The sequence below is a fragment of the Ornithorhynchus anatinus genome, chromosome X1, assembly GCF_004115215.2.
Source record: "Ornithorhynchus anatinus isolate Pmale09 chromosome X1, mOrnAna1.pri.v4, whole genome shotgun sequence".
Taxonomy (NCBI): domain Eukaryota; kingdom Metazoa; phylum Chordata; class Mammalia; order Monotremata; family Ornithorhynchidae; genus Ornithorhynchus; species Ornithorhynchus anatinus.
The window spans coordinates 114,931,229-114,943,830 of NC_041749.1; the positions used below are offsets into that span (position 1 = coordinate 114,931,229).

The 12,602-nt window shown below is 50.4% G+C and overlaps 1 protein-coding gene across 1 annotated transcript in view; it reads right to left on the reverse strand.

The window, feature by feature from the left end:
- Positions 1–1,437: 1,437 nt before the first annotated feature.
- SUGP1 (SURP and G-patch domain containing 1) overlaps positions 1,438–12,602 on the reverse strand; it is a 33,575-nt gene continuing 22,410 nt past the window's right edge. Inside the window, exons 9-14 of the mRNA XM_029050456.2 lie at positions 7,436–7,542; positions 6,717–6,894; positions 6,401–6,507; positions 2,890–3,035; positions 2,009–2,138; positions 1,438–1,464 (exon numbers count right to left, since the gene is read on the reverse strand). Of these exons, the coding sequence (XP_028906289.1) occupies positions 1,438–1,464; positions 2,009–2,138; positions 2,890–3,035; positions 6,401–6,507; positions 6,717–6,894; positions 7,436–7,542 (695 nt within the window). The remainder of the gene's footprint in view (positions 1,465–2,008; positions 2,139–2,889; positions 3,036–6,400; positions 6,508–6,716; positions 6,895–7,435; positions 7,543–12,602) is intronic.

Here is a 12,602-nt window from a genome sequence, read left to right on the forward strand (position 1 = left end):
GCACGCTACTGGCTCTCATCTCCATCTTTCTCCCCTCCTCTCAGCTCCGCTCCAGTCATGGATGTTTTCGTCTTAATGTAAATGGAAAGCCAAAGTCACTGACCCTCCTCAATTGTTAGAAAAGGCTAATGAAAGTAAATCGCTCACTAAGGGACAAGATTCCGTTGTGGGAGGAGAAGGGGAGGGAAGGAAACAGACAAGGGACTCTTACTAGGTACTCTAGCTATTCTATTGACGACATCTCCCGGGGAGCATCAGTGTCCCGATCAAACCAGAGAAAAGGCAAAGAGGCACATGGGCTTTGAGATTTATAGATTTACAGAGGATTTAAAGCTCAAGGAGGCGTTTGCTTGGCCATTATCAGTATGGCCTAAATGGAAAGAGCCTGGGCCTCAGAGTCGGCCTGGGCTGGGTTTTTTTCCCAGCTCCGCCATCTGCCTGCTATGTAACCTTGGACAAATCACTTCACTTCTTGGTGTCCCGGTTTCCATCTGTAAAATGGGGATCAAACCCTATCCTCCCACATACTCGGACTATTAGTGGGCAGGGAATGCGTGTTATACTGTACTCTTCCAAACGCTTAGCATAGTGATCTGCACACAGTGAGCGCTCAATAAATACAACTCACTATTAGCCCCCTGTGGAATAGGAACCGGGTCTGCTCTGTCTTGTACCTACCGCCAAGTTTAGTAGAGTGCTTGGCACTTAAATACCAGAGTTTAATGTGGCATTTTTTTTTAATGGTACTTGTTAAGCACTTACTATGCACCAGACACTGTCCCAAGCGCTGGGATAGATAAGATAATCAGGTTGGATACAGGCCCTGTGCCACAAGAGGCTCACAGTCTAAGTAGGAGGGCGCAGGATGTAGTCCCCATTTTAGAAATGAGGTAACTGAGGCCCAGAAGTGAAGTGACCTGCCCAAGATCACACAGCAGACAAGCGGCAGAGCCGGGCTTTGACCCCCAGGTCCTCTGACTCCCAAGTCCGTGCTCTTCCCGCTAGGCCCCAGTGTTTCACTGGGGATCTACTCCCAATTGGGAAGCAGAGGAAATGGGAAGAATGGGAGATACTCGTGATTTCTTTCGGTGCTCCTCTTTGTGTTGCAAAGGTGCTTTAGAAAGCAACTTCCACTCCAACCATACCCTCTATCCCTACCACCATCGTAGCCTTCGTCAAAGTGCCGTTGTCATGGAACTGTGCTGTGTGAGTGCCTCGACTTCTTCTGGGTATACGACGCCACTCTAGGTGAAGGACAGTATTGTAATTTTAATACCTTTTATAGTATTTGCATCAACCGAGGGGGGAGACAAAAAAGGAGTTGGGGTGGAGGAGGTGGGGGCGGGGAGGCAGAGGAGGAGGAAGAGAAATAAAGCAATTTTGTTACATTTCACAGTAAAATTAAAATTGTACTGAAAATACTTTTTCTGAAATCACTCAGTAGTAAGGTCGTCTTGGATTGTTCTGCAGGAGAGAAAAAGAGAGGAAAAAAAAGGTGTCAAGTTGATGGGTCTAATCAAATCAGTTACCCGGTGCCACTTTTTATCAATTAATCATAAAAAATGACAAAAAAGACTTCCTTTTTGGGAGGGGGTACTGAAATCTGCTTCTGCCTCCTTGAAAAATCACACTCGAAAACACTGAGAGAGAAGCACAGAAGCACTGTGGGAAAAAGCAGCAGGGTGGGCTTCGGTTTCTCTAAAAACACATTTAAAAATCAAACACGCTGGTTCTCTTTGTGTACGGCATTTCTACTTGGCATGTTCAGGTTCAAACCTAATGGGAGTGTTTTTGTATTAAAATAACAGTGAGGCAAGCTGCCCGTCTATTTTGAGTAATTGGAGCTTGGCTGCTCAATCCAATCTCTAAACAAAAACAGAATCAAAAAGAAAATCTCCCGGCAGGAGGGGATGTACACAGCTCTGGGCTGCCCGTGACGTGGAAGATGAAGCACGTGCTGGAAGAAGGACGGGGGTAGGCTGACTCCCCCCTTCCTGGGTCACCGTACCAAGGGGTTAGGCCGGAACCTGTAGGCCAGCATCATCCTTTTCCGGAACGCCTCGTACTCGTCGTCTTCCTTGCAGAGCTCGGCCGGTCGGTCGATCCCAAATCCGGCCCCGTCCACGGCGGTGGTGCCCCTGGTGGGAACCCCACGGGCAGGATGAGATAGGGCAGACGAGCCCGCGATCCTCCTTAGGAGCCCGGCTCGGGCCCGAACGGCGCCCCAGAACGGGAGGGAGAGAAGGGTTGGTCCGTTCCCTTGCTCTGTCTCGGGGAGTTGGGGCGCCCCCGGGGCCGGCTTCCACTTTGGGGGGCTCCCCATGGCTGCACTGTTCACGAGTCCCGCTCCGCAGCAAATGACAGGTCAGAACCCCGCTGCCAGCACCCACCCGACAGGGGTCTAGGGGTCAGAGGGCCGGACTGGGGAGGGTGGGGGGGTGTGAGGCAGGCAGGGAGACTCCCCGGGAGAGCTCGGCGGCCTGGGAAAGGGAGGGAGAGGGCTCCCCAAAGCAGCTCCGGCAGCACCACCTGGAGGCGACAGCTTTCTCGGCAGGGTTCGGCAGCGGCCCCCGCTGCAGAGACGATGTGCCGCGCAAGCGGAATCCAGAGAAGCCGGGGGCCGGGGGGGAAGGGGCAAGTGGGAATTCGGGTCTGAGATCAACCCCACTGCACTTGGACAAACACGCTGCTTGGCACTGGATCGTTCCCTTCCTCCCCCTCTGTTCGTATTGCAAATGTGAAGGGAGTCACTTCTGCTCCTTACAAAACACGGTTCGGGGACTGGGGAGAGGAGGAAGGGGGTGATGGAAAAAAGCAGCTTAGGCCCAACGGAGAGAGAGAGTGAGAGGGATAAACACCGGGAGGGGCAGGCCAGAGCCGTTTCCTTACTTGTTGACCGGGTTTTTGATGCCTTGCCCGTCCGAACCAAGGCCATCGCCCTCCTTCCAGCCCATCTTCACCAACATCTGGTAGCCAATGTTTTCCACCGTCAGCTTGAATTCTTTGTACTCCGAGTAATCTGGCTCACGGCCTTCCTGTGTGTGGGGGGGGAGGGTGTGTGTGAGAGGGGTCATCAGTTACCTGGGGTCACCACCCTCCTCCTCAGCGATAATATCTACTGAGCCCTTTTTCTGTGTTGCAGAGCACTGAGAGCTTGGGAAGCACACAATAAAGGCAGAAGACACGACCCCTGCCCTCCAGGAGTATACAGTCTAGCTGGATGGGGATCGACAGACACTACAAATAAACGACAGACAGGAGGAATGATAGAGAATTCTGCCATTCCCTTCTGTGTTGCCCTGACTTGCTCCTTTTATTCATCCCCCTGCGCACCATTCATTCATTCAATTGTATTTACTGAGCGCTGTGTGCAGAGCACTATACTAAGCGCTAGGGAAAGTACAATACTACAATGAACAGTGACATTCTCTGCCCACGACGAGCTCGCAGTCTAGAGTGGGGGAAACAGACAGCAATACGAATAAATAAAATTACAGGTATGTACATAAGTGCTCTGGGGCTGGGCCGGGGGACAAGCAAAGGGATAAATAAAATTACAGATATGTACATAAGTGCTTAGGGACCCCACAGCGCTTATATACATATCTCTGATTTATTTATATTAATGTCGGTCTCCCCCTCATTGTGGTCGGGGAATACGTGTTACACTGTACTCTCCCAAGCGCTTAGTACGGTGTTCTGCACACAGTAAATGCTCAATAAATACGACGAACTGACTGACTAGACAGGAACAGAGGTACCACAGCGGCTGGGGTAACACCATTCCCCCAGTTTTGCCTCCTTTCAGAAGACACCACCTGGGAGTGACAGCTGACTTGCTCTCCTTGTTTCCCCTTTGAGCATCCCTAGAGACTTGCGCTCCTGTGACCGCAGCTGCAACACGTTGCAACTCCCTGCAGGGACCATTCCGGGGCCACAAAGGTCTAGGAAAACCCCGCCCAGCGCTGGATGGCCGCTGAGACCTTGGAAAAAGCCTCCTCTCCAGAATCCGGGAGCTAATGAGGGACAGGGGATGGCTGGGTGTTCATCACCTAGGCGGGTGGTGGGACTCAGAAATCTAATTGGCGATAATTCCTCAGTCCTGATTCCACTAGGGTGGGATAAACTCACACTGACTGCCCATCTACTCCCTATAGCGGGTCCTCGGGAAGCAGGATGGCATAGTGGATAGAGCACAGGCCTGGAAGTCAGAAGATCATGAGTTCTAATCCCGGCTCTGCCACCCTGCTGTGTGACCTTAGGCAAGTCATTTCGCTTCTCTGGGCCTCAGTTACTTCATCCGTAAAATGGGGATTGAGACTGTGAGCCCCACATGGGACAGGGACTGTGTCCAACTCGATTTACTTATATCTACCCCAGCGCTTAGTATAGTGTCTGGCAAATAGTAAGCGCTTAAATACCATTATTATTATTACCGAGGATGGGCAGAAACCGAGCTAAAATGCCCCTTGCCTTCTCCTCCAATTTAAGACTCCGACCTGATTATCTTATACCTACCCCTCTCAGAGTCACACCTAGAGTTTCCAGTACTCTACCGGTTTCCAGTACTCTACGGGGGGGGGGGGGGGGGGGGGGGGAGTCAAGCAGAGGCAGATCCATTCCATCCCTAGCTTGGCCAGTGGCTAGCAAGTGGAAGGCAATCTGCTGCAAGTCAAAACTCACCCGTGCTGGGCAGCAGCAGCAGCAGCGTGAGAGTCAAGGGTGGAGACAAGTTTACTGTGCAGAAGGAGGCGGCGGTAGACCGCTTCCAGATTTTTACCAAGGAAATTCTATGGACACACTACCAGAACGACTGCAGATGGAGCTGGGGCGTTCTGGGAGAGATGTGCCCATGGGGTCGCTTTGGATCAGAGATGACTCGGCAGCATGAGACAAGACCCCATCGCTTAGTTCATTTTAAGTACTTAACAAATACCGCCACAACGACTGTTCTTCTCCCAAGTATCAGCCCAGCTGGGGACTCAGGATCAAAAGGTATTTTTGATGCAGCAAGTCTTTGAGAGTCACTCTCCCTCCATCCGCTCCAAACTCCCACCACATTAGTCCAAGCCCTTACCCTATCCCACCTTGATTATTGTACCGGCCTCCTTGCTGACCTCCCCGCAAACTCTCTCTCCCCACTCCACTCCATAGTCATGATCATGAGTATGCTGCTGCTGTCCAGATCGTTTTTCTACTAAAACGTTCAGGCCATATCTCCCCACTCCGGAAAACCTCCAGTGGTTGCCCATCCACCTCTGCATCAAACAGAAACTCCTTATCATCGGCTTTGAAGCTGTCACCTAGCCTCCTCCTACTTCGCCCAGCTACTCTCCTACTACAACCCAGCCTGCACACTTTGCTCCTCTAATGCTAACCTCACTATACCTCGATCTCTTATCTATCTTGCCGCTGACCTCTCGCCCACATCCTGCCTCTGGCCTGAAACGCCCTCTCTCTTCATATCTGACAATTAGCCTCCCCCCTCTTCAAAGCCTTATTGAAGACACATCTCCTCCAGGAGGGCTTCCCCGACTAAACCCCACCTCTCCCCTTCTCCCTTTGGCGTCGCCCTGACTTGCTCCCATTGTTCTTCCCCCATCCCAGCCCCATGGCACTTATGTACCTATCTGTAATTTATTTATTTAATGTCCGTCTCCCCGACCCCAGACTGTAAGCTCATCGCGGGCAGGGAATGTGTCTGTTTATTGTTGTATTATACTCTCCCAGGCGCTTAGTACAGTGCTCTGCACGTGATAAGCGCTCAAATACGACTGAATGAATGAATCGAAAGCTTGTTCATTCATTCATTCAATAGTATTTATTGAGCGCTTACTATGTGCAGAGCACTGTACTAAGCGCTTGGAATGAACAAGTCGGCAACAGATAGAGACAGTCCCTGCCGTTTGACGGGCTTACAGTCTAATCGGGGGAGACGGACAGACAAGAACAATGGCAATAAATAGAGTCGAGGGGAAGAACATCTCGTAAAAACAATGGCAATTAAATAGAATCAAGGCGATGTACATTTCATTAACAAAATAAATAGGGTAATGGTGGGCAGAGAATGTGTCTGTTATATGTTATACTGTACTCTCCCAAGTGCTTAGTAGAGTGCTCTGCACCCAGTAGGCACTCAATAAATAACGACTGTCTGACACTCTTTTAAAAGACCTGAATTTGTTCTTTGAGAGTCCTCTGCCCCAGCACGACTGGGGGCACTGGCTCTTTTCCCAAATGATAATAGGGCCGAGCCCTTCTCTGGCCCAGCTGATGGAACCGGGAGCCATCCAAGCCTGGCTGGGAATGAAGCTCAGGTGAGATGTATAGACGGTCTCGACCGGAGCTCAGCTTCCTGCAGAAGGTTTCACGAGTCAGATCCTCTACTTAGCCCCGTTACCTTTAATGCCTTGAAAGTCTCCATGAACTTTTCCAGCTCATCGGGGGGCAGGAAATCGCCAATGAAGTGCTTCCCTCGGCCCATTTTCGTCAGCTGCTCGGCCCACTCTGTCCAGGGGCACGGAAAGAAGGCGTAAGGACCCAACCGGGAGAAGCCCCCTTGAGGCACCTGCTCAGCCCAGTTCTGAGGCTACCACAGTCCCAATCGTTTCCCTGGGGAAACCCTTTCTCAGCCGGGGTTCCCCAATGTTCTGATCCGGGGTAGCTCCCCCGAAACAGTAAGGGCTGACGACCGCCGCCGCCTGACCCAGACTGACCTCGCGTCTTGTCCATCTCCATGCGCCGGAGTTGATGCTCCCACGTCCCCAGCTCGTTGTCCACCTCCTCGTCGCTGTCGTAGTCGTGCTGGTGTTGCTGGATCGCCTTCTCCCACATGAGCTGCATGTCTTGCATGGCCCGCTTGTGCTTCATTATCATGTCGTACATCTGCTGCATCTGGAAGGCAGAGGGAGGCAGTTGGCTCCACCGGGGGTCCAGGCGAAAAAGGGCCCGAGAGGCAAAAGAGCCAGGTTTGAGCACCGGCTGTGGGACCCTGGGCGAGTCCCTTACCTCACCGGCTCTCGCTTTCCTGGCCTGAAGGATAGGAAGGATGACCCCTGCCCCACCCTACCTCTCCCAAGACCGTCAGAAGAATCGAGACAACTGATGTGAAGGCCTTACAGGAAAAAAAGTCAATGCTAAAAATTCCACAGTAAAGGCAGGGAAATTGGTACAGAGAAGCTGCCATCCCCAGGGGGCCAGCTTCAATTCTTAGCTTCCAACTGAGGTGCTCCCCGGGAACTGCAGTCCGTCAAGGAAATGACTGTGGAAAGGCGAACGGAGATTTGCCTACCCCCTTCCTCCTTCCCTCCCCCAAATTCCTCACCTGGGACTCTCTAAGTCCAACCTGATTCCAAACCTGGTTCTGCCCACCACCAACCCCACGTTGGGAAGGGAGGAGGAAGAAATAACGCGAGTACTTGTTTCCCAGCCTTACCTCCTGCTGCTCTTTCAGCTGTTTCTTTTGAGCATCAGAGAGTTCTGTTACTCCCACCAGGCCGACAGGCTTCCCTTTCTCATAACCGAGCCCTTTGAGATCCTGAACTATACAGCAAACATTGAGACATTCAAAAAGGTGTCAGTTTTATCTTCAAGGCAGCGAAAGCTCATCCCGAGATCAGAGCCGTTTAAATCCGTCATCTCAACCAAAATGTTCTCCCTCTGTTCTCTCCCACCCACCCACTCTGACCGACCCAGATCCCTTGCACCAGAAGCTTACAGCGGGGGGGGGGGGAAGGAGAGGGAAGGGGAAAGGATCCGCGGAGTTGGGGAAAGAGTGAAGGAGGAAAGTGAGAGTCCTCGGAAACCTCCCTCAGCTGAAAGAACATCGTTGGATGTTGTTTTCTTTGGTGACTTAATTTCTACCTCTGGACGTTTAAGACTGCAATAATCACCCCCATCAGGAGTTCAGACCAACGGCCCTCTGCCCCAGCACCATCGCCAAGGCAATGGGATGGCCGGAGGAGCTACGTGACAACTGCCCTCCCGGATCCAAACCCCTAAGGTTAGAATGAGTTATTTAGCCCCTTTACATCCCTAACTTTCTCTCTAGAAACCGCTTACTCATGAATGTATCTCAAACCCGCTTGAGCCTACTGATGTTTTCTGCCTGCACAACCTTCCACAGTAACAAATTCCACATGCTTACTTCCTGCTGGGTGTGAAAATTTTTCCTTTTGTTTGTTTGAACCTACCACCTCTTGAGCATAAAACTTCCATTTGCTCCCTTCAAGGGAGAGCTCACACTCTCTCTCTCAAAGGAGCTGGCATTTAATTTGGCATTTACTGGTAAGCTCTGTTTAGGATGGAAGCACTTTGTTCAATTTGGAGATGCAGTAACTGTGACATCTGTGCTGTATAATAACCACGCCTCATTCCAGGCCACTTGAAAATGAACACAGTCAAAAACGAGAAAGGAAAAACCTATCTGAAAGCGGGTTAAGCGAACGGGTTCACCTTTTCACAAAGATCCTCGGGGATCTGGGCCCTCTTTTCAAAGCTATCGGGCCATTATCTTTAAAGCCAGCCCAGGGTTTTAGAAAGATGCAGCGTTAGGAACCAAACGCTTTACATATGCCGGCACAGGCTCGAGAACGACAGCAAGAGAAAGAAAGCGTCACCAAAGCTGGGGAAGTTAACAAGGCAAGTAGTCCTTACTTTCTGATTAGCAGTAGGAAAAATGCACCAACCTATTTAGGTCCTGCAACTATTTACGTGAAGCCCTGTGGCAGTCACCATCTCACAAGTTGCCCGAATTCCAGAGTCAGGGCTGAAGTTAGGAAGAAGATTAACCTTGGTACCCATTTGGGGGAAAGGCGGCAGGGAGAAAGGGCCTGAAGTTGGAAGGGGGAGGTGCAGGGAGAGACTGGAAGGATGTGGAAGGTTCTAGGTCTGAGGTCTGGCAACAAATAGATTGCCTGCACAACGATGAATCTCCACCTGTCACCTGAGGGCAACAGGGCTGACAGTAACCCAGCTGGGCTGCTAGATGTTTTGATGAGTGGGCAGGAAGGAGCTGAGGGGAGGCGAAGGTGGAGGACAGTGGAGCGTGGGGTAGGCAGTGTGGCGGCTTCCCTCCCCAGTTAATCGACTGAGCAGCGGTATTTATTGAGCATCTACTGCTAGGAGAGTACATTAGTTAGAAGACACAACCCCTGCCCTGGAGGAGCTAATAATCTAGTAGGAGAGAGATGGACACCAAATAACGACAGGTAAGAGGAAAAAGGGAATGGAAATATGGAGATGTAGATGAGTAAGTGTTTAAACAGTACAAAACGGAAGTCGATGTGGAGTTGAGCGCACTAAGTGTGGAGGTGGCTGGCGCAAAAATGCCGAGGTAATAGTTGGGAGCATATGACCTAAAGATGAAGAAAAACTAAATGGGGAAGGTGGGATTTCAGAGGGCTCTGAAGATGGTATAGTGGCATCTAGCTGACTTAAAGGGGGAGGGGGTTCCAGGTGGAAGGAAAGGTGTGAGCAAGGGATCGGAGGGGAGAGTCAATAACGAAGCAGGGGTGAGAAGACTGGCTTGGGAGGTATAGAGTGTACAAACTAGAGTTTAGTGGGAGAAGAGAGAGTCGATAAGTAGGGAGAGAGCTGAGTGAGTTTCTTTAAAGTCAGGAGTTTCTGCTTTATGGTGATAGTGAAGAGAGTGGTCTTAGTGAAGAGGGCAGAAACCAAACTGAAGAGGGTAAGGGAACCAGTGTGGCCTAGTGGAAAGTAGGCACAGGCCTGGGAGTTAGAGGATCTGGGTTCTAATCCCAGCTCTGCCCCTTGCCCGCCGGATGAAGCCGGGCAAGTCACTTCTCTTCGTCTCCGTCTCCTCAACTGTAAAATAGGGTTTCAGTACCTGTTCTTCCTCCTCAGAGTATGAGGCCCAGGTAGGACAGGGACTGTGTTGAGTCTGCATATAATCTATCTACCCCAGCACTTAGAACAGTGCTTCACACATAATAAGTGCTTAAATACAATTAAAAATTAAGAAAACCTGTTTGAACCTGGCCAGGAATGGGAGCAGGGAGACAGAGTGACAGCAGGAGGATGCAGGGAGTCCAGAAAGATCTTTTGTACTATGGGGAAGACAGAAGCATATCTGAAGTAGAGAGGAAGATCCCACCAGACAGCGAGCGGTTAAAGCCGTCAGTCAGGGAAGAGAAAAAAGAGTGCGTGCACATGCTTTTGTCCACAAAGTAGCTGGCAGTCATCAGGGGCAAGAGAGTGGGTTGGTGTGAGTGCTGGGGCCTACAGGAAGGGGCTAAAGGCCTGGAATCGTTGGTAAGGGCACTGGACGTGGGAGTTGATGAAGAAGGAGAACCAATGTTGCTGAAAGGAAGAGGGTGAAGGCATAAGAAGTGAGGGTCAGTGTGAAGTGGCAGAAATGGGCCCGGTCCCAGGATTTCCACCAAGAGCGCTCAGCAGCACAAGTGGAGGAAGAAGATCATCGGGTTAATTCAGGGTTGAGGGTCGCTGGTACTGACTGACAGAAGTCTGAAGGGTTGTTTCGCAGGCCACTATTTGTTCTATGTCTGTTTTAGATATCCTTGTACACACAAATTTTTACCTGCCTTGAAAAAAAATCACTTCCTGACCTGCCCTCTCCTAGAGGAAAACCTGAGTAGGCAAAAATCAACAAAACCTTGGCACGACTGTTACTTGCCCGAGGAGAGCAGGGAGATGGCTATCTGCAAGGCGACAGTGGGTGGGCCCACATCCTTTCAAATAGAAAGGATGGCTTTCTATTTCTTGTCTTCCACCAGATACCAGATGGTGGCTGCCCAAATATCAGGAAGTCAATGAAGTGAGAGCAAAACGGCAAGTCGCACAACGCAGTCAAATATCTGATGCTTCACAAACCCAATGAGAGGTATATGTGAATAGGGCAAAATCTCAGAGAAGCTGGACAGATTTCTAGAGGGTTCATTTGAGGGCTATAACGATTCTAGTAAATAAATGGAACAAAAGGAGAAGACGATGTAACCCAAGATCCTCAGTTCAGATGTGTTTCCCAGCCTTCCACCTATCCAAGAAGGAGACCTGTGAAACCTTGCCCCTTTTAACTTCTGGAGAGGGCACCTTAGACCACAAGATACTCTTATGATACCCTTAATATGGGATTTTTTTCTCCCCATTCCATTCACCTCAGGTGTCAGAATCAGCTCTTTTTCTAATCCCTGTCCCAGCCCTTGGGGAGATGGAGTTCTCTGCATCCCAATCAATCCGCATGCTTCAAAATGGTAAAAGAGAAACCCCACCCCCAATAACCCGGCCCTCAAATAAATGGCATTTGTTTCCCCCCAACAAAAGAGCTAGGGGGAGGGAAGAGAAGTGGTTTTCCTGGGGCTGCCTCCATTTTCAGTGTGAAACCAGGATGATGCCAGTGATGCTCCATTAATTATGAAGTCTTATAATAGCAAGATCCGTCAACTGGGATATCAAGTGCTGTGAAGAGCATCTTAATAGGTTCCTAGTGACTTCGCCATTCTCCTCCAGCGTCTTAACGACTCCTAAACGCAGGCGTTCAAGGCCCCTGCTGTGGCCGAGCGCATCAAGAGCTGGAACCAGCTACTTTAATTCCTGAATATCCACCCTCCAACTGGAACATGAAACAGAGCTGGACTGTTGACTTTTAAGCTTAAATCATTAGAGCAGGGAACAGTCGGAGCTGGCAAAACGTTGTTCCCGATATCCCTTTGTTGAGCGCGGTGGAGTGGAACGAGAACAGTGTCTGGGTTTAGGTCTCTTGCTCTGCGGGGACGATAGAATAACCATGAGGCAGGGCCTCCCCGAAGAGCTTATGGAGGGGTGGAGTACGGCTTCTGAGAGATCCCATTCTAATACTTTTTCAGCCTAAAGGAGGTGGCCGGGGGAGCCACCAAAAAGGGGTGGGGGGTGGGGCCACTGCAAACATGTAAAGCACAATTGACATTGGCAAGGACTGCTGGTGGGGATCGTCCGAGTGAAATCTGACCTTGTCTGGGCCACTGACCGCCGAACATGAAGAAAAGTTAACCTGCTCAAGTGGGTGTTTGGGAAGGGGAGGGGAAGGGGATCAAACTGGCCTAGAAATGGGCTGAAATCAGCTTACTCAGATCATCCGGGGGTTGGGGATTAGGTTATGCTCCACAAACAATGAGGATTCAGGATTATGGGGGCGGCGGGGTAAGGTGTTTCTACCTGAGGAAACATATTCATATAAGGGAGCTTCTGGGTAGCTTGGTTAATGGCAACTCCAGAGCTTTGAAGGAATCTGATGTGGCCCTATGGCAAGTTTTCCCTTATCTTTAAGCCTAGAGAAACCTTGCAAAAAGGGAAAGGGGAAGAATGGGAATCACTGCAGGGATGGAATGAGAAACTGGGCCACCATTTTGAGTCAACAGATGCGCTTTGAGTTCGCCTCCTCAAGTCTCATTTAGACAAAACTGGATGCATTTATTCAGAGTTGGGTTTTCACTGATCCAGATGACTCTCAGCACACCAGTTGGGTTTAGAGTTTAGCACCATTACCTCTGACTTTGCCTGAACCCAGGAAAAAGAACGGTGAGCCCACACTAATTATGTTGGTTTCCAAATCAACCCTATTAACTCAAGATGGAGTAAGGAGGGGG